General features: G+C 45.0%; 1 protein-coding gene across 1 annotated transcript; it reads left to right on the top strand.

Annotated features, from left to right (window-relative positions):
• The first annotated feature begins 7932 nt into the window (after window positions 1-7932).
• LOC119565041 (olfactory receptor 52N2-like) lies at window positions 7933-13073 on the top strand. Its single transcript, XM_037888860.1, has 2 exons — window positions 7933-8071; window positions 12091-13073. Exons 1-2 carry the CDS (start codon window positions 7933-7935, stop codon window positions 13071-13073), a joined length of 1122 nt encoding a protein of 373 aa, XP_037744788.1.
• The last annotated feature ends 12507 nt before the right edge of the window (window positions 13074-25580 follow it).

The raw sequence follows: 25580 nt of genomic DNA, 5'->3' as shown, positions 1-25580 counted from the left end.
GGAAAGCATCCAGCAGAAGGCAACAAAAGTTATTAGGGGACTGGAACACATGAGTTATGAGGAGAGGCTGAGGGAACTGGGATTGTTAATCTGCAGAAGAGAAGAATGAGGGGGGATTTGATAGCTGCTTTTAACTACCTGAAAGGGGGTTCCAAAGAGTATGGATCTAGACTGTTCTCACTGATAGCAGATGACAGAATGAGGAGTAATGGTCTTAAGGTGTAGGGGGGGAGGTTTAGGTTGGATAGTAGCAAAAACTTTTTCACTAGGAGGGGGTTAAGCACTGGAATTTGTTACCTAGGAAGGTGGTGGAATATCCTTCCTTTGAAGCTTTTAAGGTCAGGCTTGACAAAGCCCTGGCTGGGATGTTTTAGGTGGGGATTGGTCCTGTTTTGAGCAGGGGGTTGGACTAAATGACCTCCTCAGGTCCCTTCCAACCCTGATATTCTATGATTGAATTGTTGTTGTTGAATGTTATTTATGGAACTTCAGGCATTTCACTGGTGGAATGAACCATTGATCTTTGTGTGACCCTGTACCCCATATTCTTCATAGTGATGTTATTATGATATGATTATGGCATAATTATGATACATTTTACGCAAGACAGGTCATGTATCCTATTTGTGTGCATATATCATTTTTTAATCTGAAGTTATAAATATTGACTACATATCTGTATTTCAATGTAGATACATCTGTGTCACACATCTATGCAAAATGCTTCCAGGCTAGACAGATGGTTCTGAAGGGCCTATTCAGGCATGGGGTGCTCTGGGACAGGGAGAGTGATGTACAGTGAGGGTTATCGAAGTGGGGAGAGGGGTGTACATGGAGAGGCGGGCAGAGGTGGGGGTTATGGGGATAGGCAGTAGGTAGACAGGGACAGGAGGGAAGCATTGGGAGTTGTGCGTGCGGGGAGCACGGACAGGCAGGCAGCGCTGGGGATTGTGGGGTCAGGAATCAGGGTGTACAAGGATAGGCAGGCAGTGCTGGGGATTGTAGGGCAGGAATCAGGGTGTACAAGGATAGGCAGGCAGCGCTGGGGATTGTAGGGGCAGGAATCAGGGTGTACAAGGACAGGCAGGCAGCGCTGGAGATTGTGGGGGCAGGAATCAGGGTGTACAAGGACAGGCAGGCAGCGCTGGGGATTGTAGGGGCAGGAATCAGGGTGTATAGGAACAGGCAGGCAGTGCTGGGGATTGTAGGGCAGGCAGGGAATGTACAGGGCAGGCAGGGAGTGCTGGAGGTTGTGGGGCAGGCAGAGAGTGCACAAGTCAAGAGGGAAGTGCTGCGGGTTCTGGGTCAGCAAGTGGAGTGTACCCAGACAGGTGGGCTATGTTGGGGGTTGTGGGGCAGGCAGGGGGGTTTACAAGAAGAGGGGGCAGAGCTGGGGATTGTGGGGGCTGGGATTGGGGTGTACACAGACAGGCGGGCAGCACTGGTGTGTTCTAGGGGCTGGGAGTGGCATGTAAAGGGACAGGTGGGCAGCACTGAGGGTTGTGGGACAGGCAGGGGGTGTACAGGGACAGGCGAGCAGCGCTGGGTGTTGGGGGGACACGGAGTGGCATGTACACACACAGGTGGGCAGCTCCATTGAAATTATTTTTTTCTTTGTGACTGTTGGTCCAAGGCCCTCACTGGGACATTTCCTGGCCCCGAGTGTGTTTGGGAGGGTTTCTGGGTCTCTTTGCCCTAACAAGCCATTGAACTGCAGCTTCAGTGTCACAAACTTTACTCAGTTTGGTTTCCAATAGTTGTTGTTGTTGTGGAATGTTATTTACATAACTTCAGGCATTTCACTAGTGGAAAGAACCATTGACCTTTGCTCCTCACTTGCTTCAATCTCCCATCATACTCTGAACTCTGTCTGCACTCTTCTTCTGCATCCCAGGCTGCCCCCATTCCAACAGCACACTGGTCGCCAGTGTCTTCTCCATGCTCCCCAGCCATCCCTCGCTCCCACCACCTCCCAGCTGCCCCACGCTACCCACCGCTCTTCCTCTGTGGGGGGTGAGGTGCCTCCCATCATACCTGCTCCCTTGGCTGGGGGGTAATCACTGACTGTGTCTCAGCAGTGAGGAATCTCAGTAGTGGCAAATGCCAAGGCAGGCACCAGTGTGGCTTCTCTTGGTACACCCGTGCACACCATGGTGCTTCAAGGATTGCTACCCAGGAACAACTCGCAAGCTGAGAAGTTTGCACATTATATAATGAGAGGGGGCAACTGTGGGACAGGTTAGGGCCTCAAAAAATACAGATGCCAAGTGGAGGAGCCACTGGCCGCTGAATGAACCAGTGGGCCACCGCAACACAGACATTAAACCCCGGCTGCTGTGGGGCCATTTACTAGCCAGCTCTTAGTTTGTACCATGGGGAACGTTTTAAGCTAAGCTGGTAGAAAGAAGCTTAGGGGGTCCTTCATGTAGGTCCACACATCTGTACCCCGGAGTTCAGAGTGGGGAAGGAACTTTGACAATACTACTTCATTTTCTTTGTTTTAACGTGATGCCTAGTGATTTCCTTGGCTGACCCCTGGTTCTTGTGTTATGTGAAGAAGTAAACAAGATTTCTCTATTCACTTTCTCCACACCAGTCACCATTTTAGATCTTAAAATAGATTCTCTATCTTATCCCCTCTTAGTCGTCTCTGTTGCAAGCTGAAAAGTCCCAGCCTGTTTAATCTCTCCTCAGGTGGAACCTTTCCATACCCACCTAATCATTTCCTTGCCCTTCTCTGTACCTTTTCCATTTCTAATTTATCTTTTTTTTTAAATGAGATGGACAGAATTGCATGCAATATCCATGCTGTGATAGTTATAGAGTGGCCTTATTTTATTTTCTCTATTCTTATCTATCCCTTTCCTAATGGCTCCTTGCATCAGTTCACTATCAAATTATTTTGGCCTGAAAATCTGAGCACCTGTTCTTGGGGAATCATTTCTTCACTGCCAGGGGAGGCTCTCAAGCTGTAGTTCTCCAGGGTCTATTTTCTGCTCTACCCACTGCTCACGGAGCTGAGGGAATTGTTTGGGACTCCTGGCCAACCTGAGAGTCCACAGGGACTGTACAGGGAAATCATAAAAGTCGCTGCCCAGCATGCTGAGTGCCAGACATGTGAGATTCATACACTGATTCTTGGGGCTCTGCCTTCCTGTCACAGTTCGGAGATTTCCTCTCTCTGCTACATGGAATTTCGGTGAGTTGCTTGCTTCTGCCTTGAAGATAGCGCTAAGGGCTCTGAAACGGTTCCAGGGTTCAAATCAAGAAGCATCAGTTGTCATGGGATAAGAGGGAAGTTCCTTTCATGAACTGAGATCTGGTTAAAAGACAGGGAACAAAGGGTAGGAATAACTGGTAAATTTTCCGAATGGAGAGGGGTAACTAGTGGTGTTGCACAAGGGTCAGTCCCAGGACCAATCCTATAAAACTTATTCATAAATGATCTGGGGTAAACAGTGAGGTGGCAAAGTTTGCAGATGATACTAAACTCCACAAGATAGTTTAGACCAAAGCAGACTGTGAAGAACTTCAAAAAGATCTCATAAAACTGAGTGGTTGGGCAACAAAATGGCAAATGAAATTTAATGCGGATAAATGTAAAGTAATGCACATTGTAAAAAATAACCCCAACTATACATACAATATGATGGGAGCTGATTTATCTACAACTGACCAGGAAAGAGATCTTGGAGTCATCATGGATGGTTCTCTGCAGACGTCCACGCAGTGTGCAGTGGCAGTCAAAAAGCAAATGTGATGTCAGGAATAATTAAAAACGGGATAGAGAATAAGATGGAGAATATCTTATTGACCTTATATACATCCATGGTGTGCCCACACCTTGAATACTGCATACACATGTGGTCTCCTCATCTCAAAAAAGATATACTGGCATTACAAAAATCATAGAATCATAGAATATCAGGGTTGGAAGGGACCTGAGGAGGTCATTTAGTCCAACCCCCTGCTCAAAGCAGGACCAATCCCCAACTAAATCATCCCAGCCAGGGCTTTGTCAAGCCTGACCTTAAAAATCTCAAAGGAAGGCAATTCCACTAACTCCCTAGGTAACACATTCCAGTGTTTCACCACCCTCCTATTGAAAAAGTTTTTCCTAATATCCAACCTAAACCTCCCCCACTGCAACTTGAGACCTGATCACTTTCCTCTCCTCTAAGTGCTTCAGAATTGATTCCTTGAGGACCTGCTCCATGATTTTTGCAGGGACTGAGGTGAGACTGACTGGCCTGTAGTTCCCCGGATCCTCCTTCTTCCCTTTTTTAGAGATGGGCACTACATCATCTAGGACCTCCCCCAGTCACCATGAGTTTTCAAAGATAATGGTTAATGACTCCGCAATCACATCCGCCACCTCCTTTAGCACCCTCAGATGCAGCATATCTGGACCCATGGACTTGTGCTCGTTCAGCTTTTCTAATTAGTCCCAAACCACTTCTTTCTCCACAGAGGGCTGGTCACCTCCTCCCCATGCTCTGCTGCCCTGTGCAGTAGTCTGAGAACTGACCTTGTTTGTGAAGACAGAGGCAAAAAAGCATTGAGTACACTCGCTTTTTCCACATCCTCTGTCGCTAAGTTTCCTCCCTCATTCAGTAAGGGGCCCACACTTTCCATGAATTTCTTCTTGTTGCTAACATACCTGAACTAGGGGCCACCAAGTGAAATTGATGGACAGCATGTTTAAAACAAAGAAAAGGAACTTTTTCTTCACACAGCGCACAGTCAACCTGTGGAACTCCTTGCCTGAGGAGGTTGTGAAGGCTAGGACTATAACAGGGTTGAAAAGAGAACTAGATAAATTCATGGAGGTTAAGTTTGTCAGAGGGTGGAGCTGGATGGCAGGAGAGACATCACTGGATCATTACCTGTTAGGTTCACTCCCTCTGGGGCACCTGGCATTGGCCACTGTCAGTAGACAGGATACTGGGCAGACGGATCTTTGGTCTGACGCAGTATGGCCATTCTTATGTTACTATATGTTACTTATGTTACTATATTTATGTTCTTAACCATCTGAGCAGGAATTCACCAGCACGGTGACTTGAACTGTTTAGTATTGTCAGAAACACCAAGAAATTTACCTGGTAAAATTGGAACTACAAATGTATTGGAAATAGTTTAGACAAATATTTGTTTTTAAGATCAGTTCCTTGTCTCTTACTGTGTCCTTCTGTCTGACTCAGTAGCTTCCTTTTTTGGGCTGTCAGGTTTTTCCTGTGGTTCACTCAATTTTTCCAATTCAAAACTTCATTGCCCTTTTAGGAACTGCAGCCAAAGCTTCTGCACTTTATTATCTATGTTACCAGAGGGTTCACAACAGAATGGGTCACACAATGGCCACATTCTGCTCTCGCATTCTTCCCTCAGTGGTCTCTCCAGATTGACACTGGCCTCCCTGAGAGCAAATTCAGGGCCCATGTATTTTGGAATCCCCATCTCCCATGCCCAGTCTCACAATGCCACAGAACCGGGGGTTTCCTTCAGACTCTTTCAGCACTCTAGCAGAATAGCCCTCTCTCTGTAGTAGGACAGAAAAGTGTGATTTTCACAGCTGGGAGCAGAAAGTTAAACACGACGAGTGAAATCTTGGTCTCTTTGAGATCAATGGCAAAACTCCCAACACGGCCAGGACTTCAGCCTAAGTCCACATGTAGGAACTGAAATAATTGGCCTCCTTTACACTGCCTGTGAGCCTCTAGTGACTTCAGCTGGGTTGCGTGGTTGCGTGGCCTCTAAGGAGGAGGGAGCTCGTTTGGGTCAAAGAAGAAGTGACAGGAGATGAGAGTTCCTGAAATTTCAAACTCAGAGGTTTAAAGGTTTCAAACAATTAGGATAACAATTTTCTTCAGGGTGGGAGAGGGGTCTGCTCACTCTGTGCCCTTGCATCTCTGGTTCTGGAGCGGATGATTAGCACCAAAAGGTAGTAAAAACAAAAGCATGTTTCTGACTTAGAGGAAAGCAGATGCTGTTGGAAAGCTCACAGGGGGAGATCCAGGAACAAACAGTATGTGTGTGTTTCGGGGGTGGGGGCAGGATGGCAGGAAGTGTAGTATACAAATCCCAGTGGCATGGAGTCCTGAAACTGGGTAAAATAGGGATTGGACATCCTGACTAATGCACCGACCAAAGGGGAATAATGAGGCCTACTGGGGAAGAGGATTGTCTCTAGCTGTAACATAACGTGGACCATGCTGTAGCAGATTATCTCTGACACCATCAACTTTCTGCAGCATCCGTCCACCTGTTAGCAATCCCACGACAGCCTCATGGTAATGTTAGCAATTGCCAACACAGAAACACAGCCTTGGGAAAAAGAATAGTGGTACTTGTGGCACCTTAGAGACTAACCAATATATTTGAGCATGAGAGCTCATGCTCAAATAAATTGGTTAGTCTCTAAGGTGCCACAAGTACTCCTTTTCTTTTTGCGAATACAGACTAACACGGCTGTTACTCTGAAACCAGCCTTGGGAAAGTGTGTCTGGGTTCCTAACTGGCTGCTGTATGTTAAAGCTTTGTGTTGTTTTGAGGAAGAGTTACTAACACTGGCTCCTTTTAGTCTCCACGTCCTCTCTCCCTCCTGGTGGGTCTGTCCCTCTCTCCTTCCCTGCACAGGCTGAGCTGCCGCTGGGGTTCCCTTCCCCCTCAGAGAGGCAGTTCAGGCTGATCTCCCCCTTTTCCCTGGTGCAGGCAGACACTGAGTTTAACCGAGCCTGAGGAGGTGTTCTGTGAGCCATCGCTGTGGGCTCTGGCACCTGGTTTTGGTCCTGGGTGAAGGGTATCACTGTGTGGCAGGGCTGGAAGTTGTGGGTACCGGCATGGACAAGTGGTCAGCACTGTGTGTCATGCAGTGGGGAGCTGGGTGTTCACAGACAGGAGGGCAGCGCTGGAGGTGGTAAGGAGAGTCAGGAGGTATAGAGGGACAGGCAAGGAGCACTGGGGGTTGTGGGGGCGTGGAGCAACATACACAGGGACAGATAGGCAGTGCTGCTGAAATTAAATTTTTCTTTGTGATTGTTGGTTTGGGCCAGTCTCAGGGTCTCTTTACCCTGGCAAGCCATAGAACTGCAGCCTGGGTGTCACAACGTAGATGCAGTTCTCTTTCCAACTCAGGTCTGTACTCCTGTCTGTTGTTATGTAAGTTTAGGCATCTGACTGGTGAAAAGAACCATTGATCTTTGCGTGACTCTGTACCCCATATTCTTCTTAGAGGTCTTATTATGACATGATTATAGCATAATCATGATACATTTTATGCATGATCGGTCATGTAAGTTGTCATTGGAAAAGTTATGATTTTCTGAATATGATTATCCTATCTGTATGCATGTATTATTTTTGTATCTGAAGTTATAAATACTGACTTGCGTTTCTATATTTCACATGTAGTTACAGTTGGCATGTTGCTTTCAGTTTAGATAGATGTTTGGGAAGGGTCTATTCAGGGCAATGAGCCATGAAGAAAACAATAGTGTGTAGGAGAAAATGATCTCTCACCTGGTGAGCCTTCCTGACAATGCTCCAGACAGCCTAGAATTAAGTCTAAGATTTAGTAATGGGCATTTTTAGTAAAAGATATGGACAGGTCAAGGGCAATAAACAAAAATTCACGGCTCCATGACCTGTCCATGACTTGTACTAGATCCTCCTAACTATATCTTTGGTGTTCAGGGGGAGTCCGGAGGGCACAGCTACTGCCCTGGATTGGGGGAGGGAGGGCTTTGGGGCACCCGCTTGTGCTGGGGGAGTCCAGGGTGATCCCTGCTAGTGGGGGTCTCTGGGGTACCTATTGGTGATCAGCCATTGGGGATGGCTTGGGACCACTGCCACCATTACTGGCGGGGGTGCGGGGGGCACCAGCCCTGGACTGGGGCAGCCGCTGCTGTTGCAAAGAAGCCCAGGACCCCCACAATGCTGCTGGTGGAGGACAGCCCCTCTGTCCTTGGATGGCAGCAGCTACTGCTGGTATGGGGCAGCCCCGCCACCCAGAACCGCAGCACTGCTGCTAGCGGGGGGCCACCTGGAACTGCCATTGTTGAAGGAGGCAGCGGTGAGGCTGGCCCTGGGGCCACCTGAGCTGCTCAGGTGGCCCTGGGTCAGTGGCACCTGCTGGCTGCAGAAGTCATGCACCTTCGTGACAAACTCACAGCCTTTCCTATAAGTTCTGGATGCTGTGACTCTACAAGGCCACGTCACAAGGCCACATAACACTGGACTCCAAATTGGTGAGTCTGTACATTTCCCACAAACTGGTCTAAGAACCAAGTTTTAAAACAAAGGGTTCCCATCATATGCTAAAGCTAGATAAGGCAGGGAGTGACACCATCAGTGGTTCTTCACTCCCCACACAAGAGGACTCCTGGAAACACCTGAGGATAAAAGACTGAACTGGGGGAAGTGCTGGACCCAGGCTCAAGGGAGTTCCAGCCTGTGTATGGAACACCAGGAAACCCAAGCTGCAAAGCAAATGCAGCTTGTGCCTTGAGATTCTGCCACACTGCTTGCATCATCAATCAGGGTGAGAACCTGCTAATTAATAGTCAGTGTTAAGCTTAGTTTGTCTTTTTATTTATTCACTTGGTAATCAAATATGATCTGTTGCTATCCCTTAGAATCACTTAAAATCTATCTTTTGTAGTTAATACACTTGTTTTATGTTTTAATCTAAACCCCGGATGCCTTTAAGTGAAGTGCCTGTAGGTAAAATCTCAGCTTGGTAACCAGTGTGCATTTTCCAAGCCACAATGCGGGAGGGGTGAACTAGGTTAAAAATTCATACTGGTCAGAGTTTGGTCCAGAGCAGAACAGTAGGGAGCTGGTTATTTTGGCTGTAGCCTCTCTATTTTTGGTTCATGCAGTGGCTGCTCAGAGAGCCTACGTATAACTGCAGCTGTGTGTGTCCCTGCCTGTGTAAATACTGGTTGAGGTGTAGGAGCAGGGGCAGGTCTACTGCCTGTCAGAACAGCACACGGAGAGAGGGAGACCAGGCTGGTGAGTCAGACGAGTCAGTGGTACCCTAGTACCAGGTGGCACCCCGGCAAAGCCATTCTCAGCTGCTCCAATCTCCTATCATACTCTGTCCCCTCGTGTGTTCTCGCCTTCCCCTTGCGAGACTCCCTTGATTCCAAGAGCATGCTGGTCGCCAGTGTCATCTGCATGCTCCCCAATCATCCCTGGCTCTCACAAGCTCCAAGCCACCCCAGGCTTCCCACAGCTCTTCATCTGCAGGGGAGAGGTGCCTCCTATCACACCTGCTTCCTGGGCTGGGGGGTAATCACTGGCCCTGTCTCACAGGTGAGAAATCTCACACATGAGTGGCAAAGGCCAAGACAGGCACCTGGGCGGCTTCTCTTGCTACACCCATATACACCGCATGGTGCTTCAAGGGCTGTTGCGTAAGAACAACTGGCAAGCAGAGAAGTATCCACATTCTATAACGAGAACAGGCAACTCTGGGACATGTGAGGGCCAGATAAATACACCTGCCACCTGCACGAGCCACTAGTAGCTGACTGAAACAGTGGCCACTGGGGCACAGACGTTAAACCCGGGATGCTCTGGGATCATTTGCTCGCCAGCTTTCTTTCTCATTAATGGCGAGGGGTGTATATTCATTCCTCAGTGAGGCGATTTTATGGGGTCAAACCATTATTTTTCTCACCAAAAACCTTCGGCCGTGCAGAGCCTCATGGGATCCCTCAGCCTCGTGAAATACACAGCTAGAGTAACATGTACAAGGCACCACAGTCACATGAGAATTTCTCCCCAGAGGGTTAAATTCAAAACAATCATGAATAGAAAAAATGCCTTTGGTAAGTTCAGGCAGGAGCTTGCAGGCAAAATGTCTCCAGCTGACTCCCAGGGACATGTTCATAGATTCCAAGATCAGAAGGGACCATTGTGATCAGCCACTGTGTATAACGCAAGCCTGAGAATTTCCCCAAAATTATTCGTAGAGAGGAACTTTTAGAGAAACCTCTAACCTTGATTGAAAAATTCTCAGTAATGAAGAATCCATGAATACCATTGGTAAATTCTTCCAGTGGTTAATTATGCTCACCATTTAAAAATGTACACCTTATTTCCAGTCAGAATTTCTTTACCTTCAACTTCCAGTCATTGGATTGTGTTATACCTCTGTAAACTAGGCTGAAAAGCCTATTCAAAAACTATTAGTTCCCCATGCACCTAGTTACAGACTGTTATCAAGTCACCCCTGTACCATCATTAATAAACTATATAGATTGAGCTCTTTGAGTCTATCACTATAAGGCGATATTTCTATTCTTTATTAATTCTGATTCTTCTCTGAAACCTCTTCACTGTATCAACATCCATCTTTAATGGACACAAGAACTAGATACAGGATTCCAGCAGCAGTCACGCCAGTGCCAAATACAGAGGTACAATTACTTCTCTACCTCTTCTTCAGATTTTCCTGCTTATCATTCCAGGATCATACTGGCTTTTTTCACCACATGGTCATGCTGGGAACTCATATTGAGCTCATTATCCCTTTATGCCCCCAAATCTTCTTCAGAGTCATTGTGCTTCTCACGATAGTCCCCCATCATGTACGCATTGCCTGAATTCATTGTTCTTAGATATAGATATCTACATAGCTATGTTAGAACACACATTGGTTGCTTCAACCCAGTCTACCAACCAATCCAGACTGCTCTGAACCAGTGAAGTGTCCTCTTCATTATTTACGATCCCCCAATTTTGTGTCATCTGCAAACTTCATCGATATTCAGGCATGAGAATGGCTAGCAGCTGAGTTGTTGCCACATGTCTCTGCTTACACGAAAGCTCATGCTCCAATACGTCTGCTAGTCTATACGGTGCCAGAGGACTCTGTGCCGCTTTTACAGATCCAGACTAACATGGCTATCCCTCTGAAGATTAAAATGACTGTTTCCTTGGGGGAACTTGGCTCTTTTCAATATACAAATTGCAATGTGGATCAGACCTATAGTCCATCTAGTCCAGTGTCCTGTCTCTGACAGCGACAACCCAGATGCAGCAGAAGAAGTAAGAAACCCAGCAGGAGGTGCATTCAGGGTGTCACCCAAATGCCTGACAGCTAGCTCTTGGCTTGTGCCTTGAAACACCTCGGTATATAGACATTCCAAAATATTTATTTAGCTGTAACGATTGTAACTGGATAGTCTTTCTATCCATGTAAATCTCCAAACCCTTCCTCATTCTCATTTACCTTAAAGCCTCAAATACCTCTTGTGACAATGAGTTCCTCAGTCTAATTAGGCATTGACCGAATAAAGCATTTGTATCCATTGATTTTGATTTTTTTACATTTCAGTTTAATTTAATGTCCTCTTGATCTTGTTTTATGAGACAGGGAGATCACATTCTCCATCTACTCTCCACCAATCTGTATTTCATAGACTTTTCTCATGGCCCCTCTAATGCACCTCCTTGGTAAGGTAAATATCCCAGACTTTACAACCTATATCCATATAAGAATTCCCCCAGGCCCTTGATCATTCTTGTTGACTATGCCTGAACCCCTCTAGTTCTGTAATACATTGTGTGAAAAGGGTGCCCCATACTTCACAGAGGAGACCAGAGGAGCGTGAAACATTGACTGATTGATCTCATGGCATTTTATTTCCTTTATGTTTCCCCATCCCATTCCTCCTGGATCCCAATGTTTTCCTTTGTTTCTGGCCATACTTGCACTGTGAGCAGGGGTTTACAGAGCTGTGTACCAGGATGCCCAGGTCCCTATCCTGAGTTCAGACAGTTAAATTAGAACCTTGTAAGGTGTTTAAGGATTTCAAGCTTTTCCCTCCAATGGGCATGCACATTGCAGTTTTTGACATTGAAGTCCATCTGCCATCACGCTGCCCATTCACCTTGCTTGGTTAGCTCCCTCTGAGGACTTCTCTGGACTTGACTATGACCTAAATAATCTGGAGCCATAGGCAAATGTTGTCATCTCACTGTTCACCAATCTTTCTCAAGTGTTCATAACTATACAATATTTATTGTACTTTTTGTTATAAAACATGTAACCCTCCTCACTCTGCTTCTTTCCCTTTACAGACATCTTGATCATTTCTGAGCCCAAACGACACACAGACCACCTCATGGCAGCATTCAACCTCAGTGACTCTGATCATTCATCATTCATCCTAACAGGCATCCCTGGCCTGGAAGCTGCTCACATCTGGATTTCCATCCCTTTCTTTACGTTCTACATTATTGGCCTGTTGGAAAATTTCATGGTTCTGTTTGTTGTAGGCAAAGAGGAGACCCTGCATGCACCAATGTACCTGCTGCTCTGCATGCTAGGGCTCACAGAAATCAGCGCGTCTACTGCCATAGTGCCAAAGGCACTGTGTATATTTTGGTTCAATTTGAAAGGCATTACTGTGGGTGGCTGTCTCACCCAGATGTTCTTCCTTCACGTGGTTTCTGTGACACATTCAGCCATCCTCATGACAATGGCCTTGGATCGCTATGTTGCCATATGTAACCCTCTGAGATATGCCACCATCCTCACCAACGCACGAATAGCTAAGCTAGGGCTAGTGTGTTTGACAAGAGCTGTTCTCTTCACTCTGCCCCTGCCCCTGCTCCTGAGCAGGCTGCCATTCTGTGCCAACCGCATTATCCCCCACACGTACTGCGACCACCTGGCTGTGGCAAAGATGTCGTGTGGGGACATCAAAGTCAACAGGATATACATCTTATTGGTAGTATTTGTAGTCCTTGGGTTTGACCTGACAGTTATTGCTGTGTCGTATGGTCTGATAATCAGGGCCGTCCTCAGAATCCCCTCCGAGAAAGCCCACCAGAAAGCCCTCAACACCTGTACAGCCCACATCTGTGTGATTCTGATTTCTTGTACTCTCTCCCTCTTCCCTACTCTGACACACTGGTTCAATCAGGGCATCACTCCCTATGTACACATCATCTTCGCCAACCTTTATTACCTCCTCCTTCCTATGCTCAACCCTATCGTTTATGGTATCAAAACCAAAGAGCTTCGTGACAAAGTGCGCAAATACATCTGCAGAATGTGATCACCTGGGGCCACTGACTCCAAACCTCTGTGACATGAGGGGGGAAATGATATCTCCCCATTAATCAACGGTGTTCTATCCAAGTTTGGCTGAGCTAATCATTGTGGAAGTTCACAGACTTTAAAGCTCCTCACACCTAACATCTTATCACTCCATCACCAAGCACTGCTCTCTCTGTTGCTGAGTTCCCTCTCTCTGACCATATCCTGATCACTTTCAGTGTCACCCATCAGCCCCCACCTCTACACACCATGTTACTTGGCATTCCTTTTACTTCCAAACCAGCAGAAGACACTGCAGCTTTCTGAAGCAAGGTGGCTTCCCATTAGACCCTGTGTGAACAGCATTCTTGATCAGTTTGAGTGAAATAAAGAAAGAAAGCAACTATAATTCTGAACTTCTTTTTCACAACTACAGTGATCTGGTGAGCAAAATTTATCTGATTTTTCTAAGACCAATAATTCAGGAAGCCCGGAGTCTAAACCAAATGTTTCCGTTGGAAAGTGCTAGTACAGGAAAGCTGCTGCAGGAACTGAGGACATTCTACTAGAACTTCTTGATGAGAGTTGTGAAACTGTGTGTTTTTGAGAACTGGACCATGTTACCCTAGATTTGAGGCTTGTGTACCCCAGAATGTGATCAAGCTAATTGCAACCATAGGGTGTGCATTCAGTCACTATGAATTAATAAAAGAGACCATCACATAGTTAAGTGTTAATTGGAAAGCAGGCTTTTAGATGCAAGGTTACAATCTAGCTGGCAGTTGCTGCTAATTGGAATGGGAGGAGTGTACAGACAAGTAAATATATGAGAAAGAAAGTAGATAAATGGATGTAAATTTTGACTTTAGATGCCTCAGATAGTAGAGGTTTTTTGAAAGTTAGGAAAAGTGATGATCCAGTAGGGGTCACTATGACCTATGTGTTTTGTAGAAGTTATAAAAGATTACCTAATACAGAGTACTTTGGAGCAGCCCTCTGAAGCCATCTTTAGAGATGTTTTTCCACACACTCTTTCTCCCTGGTGGGTCAGCAACTGGCCACTGCGAACCTGCTGTCAATTGCTCAATACTGTTCCAGATGTTAGGTGAATATGTGGGATATTCTAAACCTATTGCTTATGTCTCTGTGTGCTTTAATAGAAGAAACTGCAGAGTTAGACAAGAGCAGGTTTACTCATGTTTAATCCTTGATGAGACAGAATTGCTGTGTTCTCATTTCTTTATTCCTGACACCGCCTGGAATGAAAGAGTTAAGTTGCCCCCCCCGGGGGGTTTGAAAAACCTGCGTAACATATTGCTGTGTTAAACTATGAAATCGCCTTGGAGACTAATAACTTATGACTTTTCATAGTCACTTTTAGAGTCACTTTCAGCTAGAACTTTCAAAATACATACTAACTATTCCTGTTGTCCAAGGCATCAAATGTAGTGTTGAGATTTCATCTTGGAGTTTGTGAAAGAGTTGAAACAGAGACTGCCATGAACTATCCAGGTGATTAGGGAGGTGGTGGAATGATTTAGTTGGTGTTGGTCCTGCTTTGAGCAGGGGATTGGACGAGATGACCTCCTAAAGTCTCTTCCAACCCTAATCTTCTATGATTCTATGATTGGATCGCTTGCAGTAGTAAGTCCCTCATGGCCTATATTGGTCGGTTTCTCATTTTGCCATTGTTTCATGGAGACCTTGGACAGCTGGAGCAGCAGTGGAGCTTTTTGCTTTTGGTTCACTGGCCTCTTACTCAGAACAACCACGGAGAACAGTTTTGTGTTGAAGTTCTCAAACACATGGATGCCACAGGGGACAAAGGTTTTAGTGAACTTGACTTGTTTCTCTTTCATTGCTGTTGCTACCAAAACTGTGCAACAAGATTCAAGAGGAACTTTAAGAAAGGATTTGTCATGTTAGGGCATGCATGCAAAACAACATCTGTTTTGAAGCATTTGCACCAGCAAAAGAAATGTTCGCACTGGTCACTGCTGATATGTATGGCCAGCAACAGAAGCATTCTTCTTCCAGTGATGGGAGCGAGGGTGAAATGTTGCCTTCGAGAGATTAACAGTAACAAATTAATTCAAATCAATATATGGACATTGACTACCTTCAATGAATGCATTTAGAAAAAAATAATAATATAATGGTCTTGCTGCTTTTACACTACATATGTTTTGGGCTCCTTTTGGCTATTTTACACCCTTACAGGCCGTTGTTGTTGTTTTTTAAACACCTGCCAACCCTCAGTCTGGATACAAGGACCAGTAGTGGGGTTTTAATTTTGAATTTGATTGTCATCTCATGGCATTGTTGCTAATGTGAACAAAGTCCTGCTAGTAATAAAAACAAACAAACAAACAACCCTTTGTTTCAAGAAATACATTTAAGTTGATGTCAGCTACATTTAGATTACTTTTGAAGTGATTTGGGGCTCTTAATGCAGTAGAATTCTGTCAAACCTGAGCAGCACCTCAAGCTGAACTGGACGCACAGGAGAAGCATCCGGAAGCACAAGGGCCAGAGAAGCAGCCCCGGAGGCAGAGGTGGGCCAGAGCCAGGGAAGCAGCACTGAGCCAGAAGAGCCAGAACGAGGCTGGAGGCAGAACAGCAAGGCTGAGGCAGCGCTGGGGACCTGCAGCTGGAGGAGACCAGAAGTCAGGGCTGGATCGGAACAGACCAGCTGCGCCAACAGGGAGAGAAGGCTGAACTACAGCGGGGAGCTTCGGGTTCAGAGCCAATGTAGCTATTCTATTGTATGTCAGCCATGCTGCAAGTAACATGACAGCCAAGCAGAATGGGAAGAGCAAGGTGGGGCCCTGGGCAGAGGGCTCAACACAGGGAGATGTCACCAGACTCCAGGTCCCTGAAGGCTCTGAAGGGAGGGTAGCTGCTGGGGAGAAAGGTCCTGCCTGTCTGAAGGTGTGTGGCCACTGCCAGACCAAGTGTGTGACCCAGGGTATCACCGCAGCACAAGCAGAGCCTGGGCAGGAGGCCTGGGATGAATGAGGAACAGGCTGTGAACTTTCCTAACATCCCAGAGATGGTGGTTTGTAATGTCCCCATCCCCAACAAGTGGGGTTCCTTATTTCCTTGAATCTTTCCCATTTTTTCCTTATTTTTCTTCTAGTTTTTGTTTTCTAAATTATATTAGTTTTGAATTTAATGCAGTCATTAGGGGGTCAGGGAAGCATCTGGTGTGAAGGGAGTAACCCAAGTGGGGACATCCTAGCCCCTGTCCTAAGTGACCACGATGAGACTGGGGGTTCAGCCTCCCAGGAATCCAAGGCCCAGCTGTGTCGCCATTACGAGGACTCTGCCACACAGGAGAGTGGAAGGGGAGTGCTTGAGGTTAGGCAGGCCTTGGGGTAAAGGCAATGTGAGTGGGGACTCCGAGCTTTTCATTAGCCAATTCCCCTGGGGTATTGCAGAAGCCAGAAAATTCCCCACAATAGTTCCCCACTTACATTAGGGAACTGGGACAAACAGATGGGTTGGATTTTAGTGATGTGTAACGAGATGTGGAACTTGTGAAATCTTCATTTAACTGCTAAAAGCTGAAATGTGTAATGTTGGGGAGCACCCTTTCTGTGTAAGGGGAATATAACGTCACTGCATGAGATGGCTTCCCAGATACTGTTATAATATAAAACCTTTCCCCCCACCTGTACTATTCTATTATGGGGTTCGAGGATGAAAACTGATATTTTGTCTTTGGCCTCTTGAACAGATTTCATAAACAATGAAAGCTTCTTCAAGGACTTGACTAGAAAATTGATCAACAACCAGAATGAATCCTAGAATCGTAGAAGATTAGGGTTGGAAGAGACCTCAGGAGGTCAGGAAGTCCAATCCCCTGCTCAAGGCATTACCAACCCCAACTAAATCATCCCAGCCAGGGCTTTGTCAAGCTGGGCCTTAAAAACCTCTCATTTTGGAGATGCATCCACCTCCCTAGGTACCCCATTCCAGTGTATCACCACCCTCATAGGGAAATATTTTTCTTAATATCTACCCTAGACCTCCCCCACTGCAACTTGAGACCATTGCTCCTTGTTCTGCCATCTGCCACCACTAAGAAGAGCCAAGCTCCATCCCCTTTGAAACCACCCATTAGGTAGTTGAAGACTTCTACCAAATCCCCCCTCACTCTTCTTTTCGGCAGACTAAATCAATTTGCTCCATCTCCTTCTTTGATCTCACTGCTTCCTCTCAGATTTTAGACACAATGATGGCACCCACAGAAATAATTCTCCTGAACAAAAAAGGCCGCTGATGTTTATGAACCTTCAACTTTCAAGAAATTATTGGAAAATTTTAGTTCAGTTTTTCTCATTGTGCTTCACAGAAAGATTGTGGAAATGGTAACTGCTGTTTCAAAACTGCCACAATCCAAAGACACAGACCTGTAGTAAAAAGCAGCAGTATTACTTTCCAAAGCCACTGAACTTGTAGCTACATTTCAAGTTGAGTTGAAAGGAGCCAAACGTTCAGCAGGTAAATGATCAGGAAAATGGGTCAGACAAATGCAGTCTGAAGAGAAGTGCTTGAGAAGGGCAAAAAGGCAGGGGAGCAGCTCATTTTGTGGCAGACCAGAGAGGAAAGGAGAACAGCTACCAGCAGCTCCAAGGGAGTTCAGCTGAGGGAAGGCAGAATTTCTCCCTGAACAATTGCCCAAATGTCCCTCTCTGAGGGAAGGGAGGGCCTGCTGCAGGGATGCCCTGAGAGGGAAGCATTCATCTCTCATCTGAATGCTGGACTTGATGGATCCCCTTTATTTGCTGTTTGCACTATCCCAGCATCAAGAAAAGGAAAATGAAGTGCTTTATAAAAAAGAGATTTGTCAAATAAAACTCAGTCTACCATATATGGAGAATTAAGGTGGCAATCAGCTAAAAATCACCACAGTTAAATTAAACGTGGATACTACGTAATAGCAACTGTATTAATGCTGTATGACTGCACTATTGCTGTATGGCATTATTGCTGTGAGTCATTTACAATGTGCATAGCATTGAAAAAACTCTTTCACCAACACACAGGTGAAAATCAACAAACGAATAGCAGCAAAGAACATGAAGGGAAGGGGAAAAAATGTGGTAAACAATATGTTACATCGTACCTACCAAAAGGGGAAACAATTTCCCTGTTAGTAGCAGTCATAATTTGGGTTAGTGACACTACATCCTAAGGGAGGCCAATGTTTGTAAAAACCCTTTGAAGATGGGAAGTGCTCTCAGCAGGGGAGTATGTTGTGTATGAAACAGTTACAATCCCTCTCCCACTGAGCCCCATTTCAACCTGTGTCTTAGAGGTGAAAAGCTGAAAATAGCATCACCCGCCCTGTGAGACACCAAGTCTGTCTCAGGGGATATGGTATAAATTTCTTATACAAATCCCATTCAATAGTTAATAAAGTGAATCTCTCACGCAAATGTCTGATACAGGTAAATACCCAGGTGGCAGCTAATGAGAGGAAGAGGAACATTCACAGCTGCAAGTTCTCTGGAGATCAGGAAACCCTGTGGTGACTAGGGGACTTTTATATGTATATATTTATTTATAAATATATATATAGCTACATTTATTTATATATATAGCTACATTTATTTATAAATATATATATAGCTACATTTATTTATATATATATATATATATATGCCTGAGAGAGGCAGTTTCTGCATTTTGGATGTCACATTCATTTCTCTCTACTACAGAACCCCAGTACCTGGCTTGACTCTGGGTGCTCAAGTTTATGATCTGGTGCTGCTGTTGTACAAATGCTCAGTATTAAGATTGTTTTTTCATTGGGAAGGGTCTGGGTTACCAAGGAGTGGTTTAAAAGGCTGAGTTTTTCCTGCCTGTGGATTATCATCCCTTTACAGAATCAACAGACAAACAAACACTATTTGGGAAAGCCCCCTTCTTAAGGCGAATTGCCCACTCTATCACTTCGAGTGCAGAAGGTGGGGGCCTGCAAGGATTCTCCAAATTAATACTGACCACTCCAGGTGTTACCCGGGGTTCTTTCAACCCACAGCTCTTGGTAACTTTTACTCTGTGCGAGGTGATGTCGGGAAATAAATCAGGGGAGACACGGCCGTCAGTCCGATAGATGGCTGGCACAAACAGGACAACACAAGGCTGGTTTCACTTCACTTGACTTAGACTCAAGCACTAACACACGTCCGCAAAAGGTTAGTAAAACACCCCCAACCCTTGATAATTACCGAAGCTGAGTGTGGCTCTCGAGTGGCACAGCGGCAGGCTTCCGGTGGCCAAATCTTCCGTCTGCCAGTGGGGACTGCAAGATGTATCCAGAGAGAGAGTCCAAAAACAAGTCCAACTACCTCAAACTTTTCCCCCTTATTTATACATTAGTCATAGAATGACATTTCCCTTAAAGAAAACTTGTTAAGTAAGCAGTTTCAATAGTCAAGCAAGAGGTTCCTTCTGATTATCGATTAACCAGGGGTGGGTTTTTCCAGACTTTTCAGCCTTGAGGCCCCAATAGACATTCCTGGGGCACATCCTGCTCTTCGAAAATGCATGTATCAGCCACTTCAACACAATTCCTGTCAGGAAGGACATGGGGTCAAGCTGGCCTTTCTGTGGCACCCAAAACTCCCCCCCCACACACACACATTCCTACCTCGGTCAAACTGAGAGTGCTGAATGGCCAATTTACAGCCTGCTGACTTGGCTGCTTTTAGCAATAAGCCATAGTGGTTTCAGGCACTTTACTGGTTTGCCAAAGTCTCTCCGTACACAGGTTTGTATTAAACTCCCAAGGTTACAGCTTTTCTCTGACCTTGGACTGGTAGATGCTGCCACCACCCAAGTGCAGAGCCCCTTTGAGAGCTCAGGAAGGCGCACTTGGGAATTTCTTCCTGTGGGGTACCCTCAAGCCCTTTCACTGCCCCCACCCCTACTTCCAGGGAAGAGATGAAAAAAATAAAAAAGGAAATCAGCTGTTTCCACCAGCTAATTAAAAAACATGTGTACAAACCTCTTAAGACACAACAATCCAATTCTGTTCTTGAAAAACATAAATTTTATTAATAAAAAAAGGAAGAAAGTACATCTGGGAAATCAGACTATTGCTCGATTTTAAAAGAGCATCTACCAGGATTCAGCACCAAAAATAGCTTTCTTGAGGTCCATCTTAAAGGTTACAAGGAAAACAAAAGCACCTTGGATTAGCAAAGAGGAATCCACAAGCCATAACAAAAAAAAAGAGAGATAAATCTAATGGCATCTTCCTAGACATTTCCTGATCTACTTAAATATCTGGGGTTTTAAATGAGAAGTTTCTAGGTATGAGACTTATAATTTTTTCGCACCTGGCCCAAGCGTCTTCCAGCAGAGCTGCAGCCCTGTCTGCCTCTCCCTGGGAGAACAACAAGAGCCAGACAGAAGGGGAGTCTTTTTTCAATTTTAAAAAGTTCTAGCCTCCCCATTGTCTCTTTTGGCCAGGTGCCCACTCACTTCCTCTTACCTATGCATAGCAGTGAGACTTTTTAACCCTTTACAGGCAGAGCAATTAGAGAACAGCTACTAAGAGGGATTTTATAGCTACTAGCTGGGTGTACATTCTTAAAGTACAGGCTTTTCCAGACAAGCCTGAATATCTATATCCTAACACAATTTACAAATATCTAGAAGATAATAAAGTGATAAGTAACAGTCAGCATGGATTTGTCAAGAACAAATCACGTCAAACCAACCTGACAGCTTTCCCTGACAGTGTAAGAAGCCTGGTGGAGAGCGTGGAAGCGGTAGATGTGGTCAAGCTTCAATAAAGCTTTCAATACTGTCTTGCATGACATTCTCATAAACAAACTAGGGAAATGCAACCTAGATGGAGCTACTATAAGGTGGGTGCAAAACTGGTTGGAAAACTGTTCCCAGAGAGTAGTTATCAGCGGTTCACAGTCATGCTGGAAGAGCACAATGAGTGGGGTCCCACAGGGATCAGTTCTGGCTCCGGTTCTGTTCAATATCTTCATCAATGATTTAGATAATGGCATAGAGAGTAAACTTATAACGTTTGAGGATGATACCAAGCTGGGAGGGGTTGCATGTGCTTTGGAGCATAGCATTAATTCAAAATAATCTGGAGAAACAGGAGAAATGGTCTGAAGTAAATAGGATGAAATTCAATAAGGACAAATGCAAAGTAGTCCATTTAGGAAGGAACAATCAGTTGCACACATACAAAATGGGAAATGACTGCCTAGGAAGGAGGACTGTAGAAAGGGCTGGGGAGTTATAGTGGATCACAAGCTAAATACGAGTCAACAGTTTAACGCTCTTGCAGAAAAAGCGAAAATCATTCTGGGATGTATTAGCAGGAGTATTTTAAGCAAGACACGAGAAGTAATTCTTCCGCTCTGCTCTGATTAGGCCTCAGCTGGAGTTTTGTGTCCAGTTCTGGACACCACATTTCAGGAAGGACGTGTAGAAATTGGAGAGAGTCCAGAGAAGAGCAACAAAGATGATTAAAGGTCTAGAAAGCATGACCTATGTGGGAAGATTGAAAAACTGGGTTTGTTTAGTCTGGAAAAGAGAAGACTGAGAGAGGACATGATAACAGTTTTCAAGTGCCTAATATGTTACAAGGAGGAAGAAGAAAACAATGTTTTTCTTCACCTCTGAGGACAGGAGAAGAAGCAGGGGGCTTAAATTGCAGCAATTGCGGTTTAAGTTGGACAATAGAAAAAAACTTTCTAACTCTGAGGGTAGTTAAGGACAAGAATAAATTGCCTAGGGACATTGTGGAGTCTCCCTCATTGGAGATTTTTAAGAGCATGTTAGGCAAACATCTGTCAGGAATGGTCTAGATAATACTTCGGCTTGCCAAGAGTGCAGGGGCCTGGACTAGATGGACTCTTGAGGTGTCTTCCAGTTCTGTGATTCTATGATTCTATGATCATTGATAATTCGGGCTCTCAATTAATCACAGTTAAATCAAGTGATTAATTTGTTTTGAGTTAACTTGATTTAAAAAATTAATCATGAGTAATCACAGTTTTAATTACACAGTTAATAATAGAATACCAGTTTACGTTTGTTATAAATATTTTGGATATTTTTATACATTTTCAAATACACTGATTTACACTACAGCACAGACTACTAAGTGTGCAGCACTCACTTTCCATGATTATTTGTATTACAAATATTTGCCCTCTAAAAAAGATAAATAGTATTTTAATTCACCTCTTGAAAATACTGCAGTGCAATCTCTTTATCGTGAAAGTGCAGCTTACAAAGGTAGAATTTTTTGTGACATAACGACACTCAAAAATAAAACAATATAAAACTTTAGAGCCAACAAGTCCACTCAGTCCTACTCCTTGTTTAGCCAATCGCTAAGACAAACAAGTTTGTTTACATTTATGGGAGATAATGCTGCCTGCTTCTTATTTACGTCACCTGAAAATGAGAACAGACGTTCACAGGGCACTGTTGTAGCCGGCGTTGCAGGCTATTTCCATGCCAGATATGCTAAACATCTATATCCCCTTTCATGCTTCAGCCAACATTCAGAGGACATGTTTCTGTGCTGATGATGCTCGTTAAAAAAATATTATGTTAATTGTATTTGTGACTGAATTCTATCTCTACTGCCCCATGGTTTTACCTGCATTCTGCCATACATTTTGTGTTATGGAAATCTTGGATGATGACTCAGAATATGTTGTTCGATTGAAGAACACTGTTAGAGATGGAAAGAAGGAGCAGGAGGACCCAGAGGCGAATTGAGTGAACAGACTTCTCAATTGCGGTTCTTGTTCTCTTCAACCCAGTTCTCCAGTAAGCCCCGAATTAATTACATCACTCTCTTTTATTTAAGTTAATATGTAAATACCTGCATTTACTACAATGCTCCCAAATATGAACGTCCATATAATGAATATTAATAGTTATTTACGGAAGATAATTATACTTGGCCCCCTTTCCAGCATTAAGCATATTATACAGATTTGTGGGCATGTATCATTGTTGTATGTGAAGTTAGGAATATTGACTGTGTATCTGTATTTCAAATGTAGTTACACCTGCGTGACACCCACTGGCAAAATGCTTCCAGTCTAGACAGCTGGTTGTGAAGGGCCTACTCAGGGTAATGGGCCATTATGGGAAACAATGGGCTTTAGCACAAGCTTATCCCTCACCTGTTGACCCTTGCTGAGAAGACTCCAGACAGCCTATATAGAATGGCTGCTATGACTCAGCAGGGTATTAAATGGCATTTGACCAGACCACATGACACTGAACCCCATTTTGGGTACCTGTCTTTTTCCAAAAACTGGAATGGGAACTGTTTTTGGAACAAAGGATTCCTGGCATATGATAAACATCTCTAAGGTGGGGTGTAACATCATCTAGTGGCCTCACTCCCCACACAAGAGAATTCCTGGGAATACCCAAGGAACAAAGACCGAACTAGGGGAAGTCCTGGTCCAAGGCTAAAAGGATTTCTAGTCAGTATATACAAACCTGGTGAACTGTTTGTATCACCAGCCAGGGTGAAATATTGGTAATTCATATCCAATCTATCTAGTGTCTTAGGTTTTAGTTTGCAGTTTTGTTTATTTGCTAGGTACTCTGCTTTGATCTGGAGAGGGCAAATTCTGTCAATGAGCTGACATTGTACAGCTCCCTGTGGATGTCAAGACAGGATAAATTTGGGTTTATACTCCAGTGGGAGTGGGGGTGGAGGGTGAGCTCGGGGAGCCTGGGAAATTGGCTGGTGTCTGCTGTTTGTATTTGATGGCATAGCTAAGCCCTCAGGTAGCTCCGTTTGGGTTTGTGGTGCCGTCTGCTGTCGTTTTGGGTGACAACAGGGCCTGGAGAGGGTGAATTACTGGCAAAAGAGCTGAGTGCTTTGAGGGGCACAGCATCTACCACGGCTCCCAGACTGCACTCCAGGGCTGACAACTCATGAATGTCATACCTTCAGAGCCCTAATTAGGCCCCCAGGCACCTGTCACACACGCATGGTTGAGGGACTGTAGCCTGAACAAAAGATTGAGATGTTGCAGTGGTTTGATTCCTTTACCACTGTGTTCTCATTCCAGAAGGGCACATCAAGCTAAAATACCACCATACTGAAAGAGCCCAGGGCAACAAACCAGGCAAACTCCGTGGCTGTTCCCTTGTAAAATGTGGGATACCATACGAGATGAACTCCTGGTCATTTTGGTCCTCAGAGTGGTGAAGGAATTACAAAGCGAGTGGAGAAGTCCTATTGTACCAGTCCTGACACAGGGTAACACAACTCATTTCTGCATCGATTTCTGAAACATCAAAACATTCTTGAAATGTGATGCTTACCTGATGCAGAGATTAGATGGACTATTTGAACAGTTGGAGTTGCCAGATATATATCCACTTTAGACCTCACAAAGGGATATTGGTAAAAACCTTTGAGGACAGTATTGTGGAAGAAGAAAACCTTTCCAATGCCTTTTGGCCTGCCTTAATTTAGGATCACATCATTTGGCCTCCACACGGTGGCAGTGACTTTTTGGAGGCTAATGGACTGGATATTACAACTGCATGGGTGGTATGCAGTGGTAGACTGGTCCTGTCCCTTATGGCAGCATTCCCACACATAGTGAAATGGCAGTACATTAAACACAAAAAAGAAAGCCATCATCAATTGCTAGCCTGAAGCGTCTGCAAGACTCAGTTTGCCGTGACAATATGAGCCCCTGGTATCAGGGAATCATTTCTTCACTCCAAGGGGAGGCTCTCAAGTCGAAGTTCTCCAGGGTCTATTTTCTGCTCTTCTATCTTCTGTTCACGGAGCCAAGGGAATTGTCTGGGAGTCCTGGCCAATCTGAGAGTCCGCAGGGACTGTACAGGGGAATAATAAAGGTCACTGCCCAGCACGCCGAGTATCAGACATGTGCGATTCATAGAGTGAGTCTCAGGGCGCTGCCTTTCTGCTGCAGTAAGGAGATTTCCTCTCTGTGCTGACCAGGATTTTGGTGAGTTGTCCTTCTGTCTGTCTCAGTAGCTTCCTTTTTGGGGGGTCTGTGTGGTTTTTCCTCTGATTCGTTCAAGTTTTCCAATTCAGGAACTTCATTGCCCTGTTAGGTAGAACAGCCATACCCTCTGCCGTGGGTATCTGTGTTACCAGAGGGTTCACAACAAGAATGGGTCACACACTGGCCAGATTCTTCTCCCACCATTTGCCTTCAGTGGGTCACTGAAGATTGACAAAGGCTTCTCTGAGAGCCAAATCAGGACCCCTGTGTTTTGAAATGCCCCTCTTTTGTGCCAGGCTTCAGAACGCCACATACACTGGCGGTTTCCTTCAGACTCTTTCACTGGCGGTTTCCTTCAGCCTACCAGAATAGAGCTCTCTGTAGCAGGACCCGAAGCTGTGATTTATGCAGCTTGAAGCCAAATCTTAAACACCAAGGGTGAATCTGGTCCCCTTGACTTCAATGAGAAAATTCCCAACATGGCCAGGAGTTCATTCTAAATTCACATGTAGGAA

Source organism: Chelonia mydas, unplaced genomic scaffold, assembly GCF_015237465.2.
Source record: "Chelonia mydas isolate rCheMyd1 unplaced genomic scaffold, rCheMyd1.pri.v2 scaffold_78_arrow_ctg1, whole genome shotgun sequence".
NCBI classification, from domain to species: Eukaryota; Metazoa; Chordata; order Testudines; family Cheloniidae; genus Chelonia; species Chelonia mydas.
Note: the sequence above shows the minus strand (reverse complement) of the source record. Positions and strands in the feature narration are given on the sequence as shown.

Coding starts and splice junctions, on each gene's coding strand:
- LOC119565041 (XM_037888860.1), top strand. CDS start 7,933: ATGCTGCTGGTGGAGGACAGCCCCTCTGTCCTTGGATGGCAGCAGCTA. Junction 8,072..12,090: donor CATTGTTGAAGGAGGCAGCG/GTGAGGCTGGCC, acceptor TTCCCTTTACAG/ACATCTTGATCATTTCTGAG.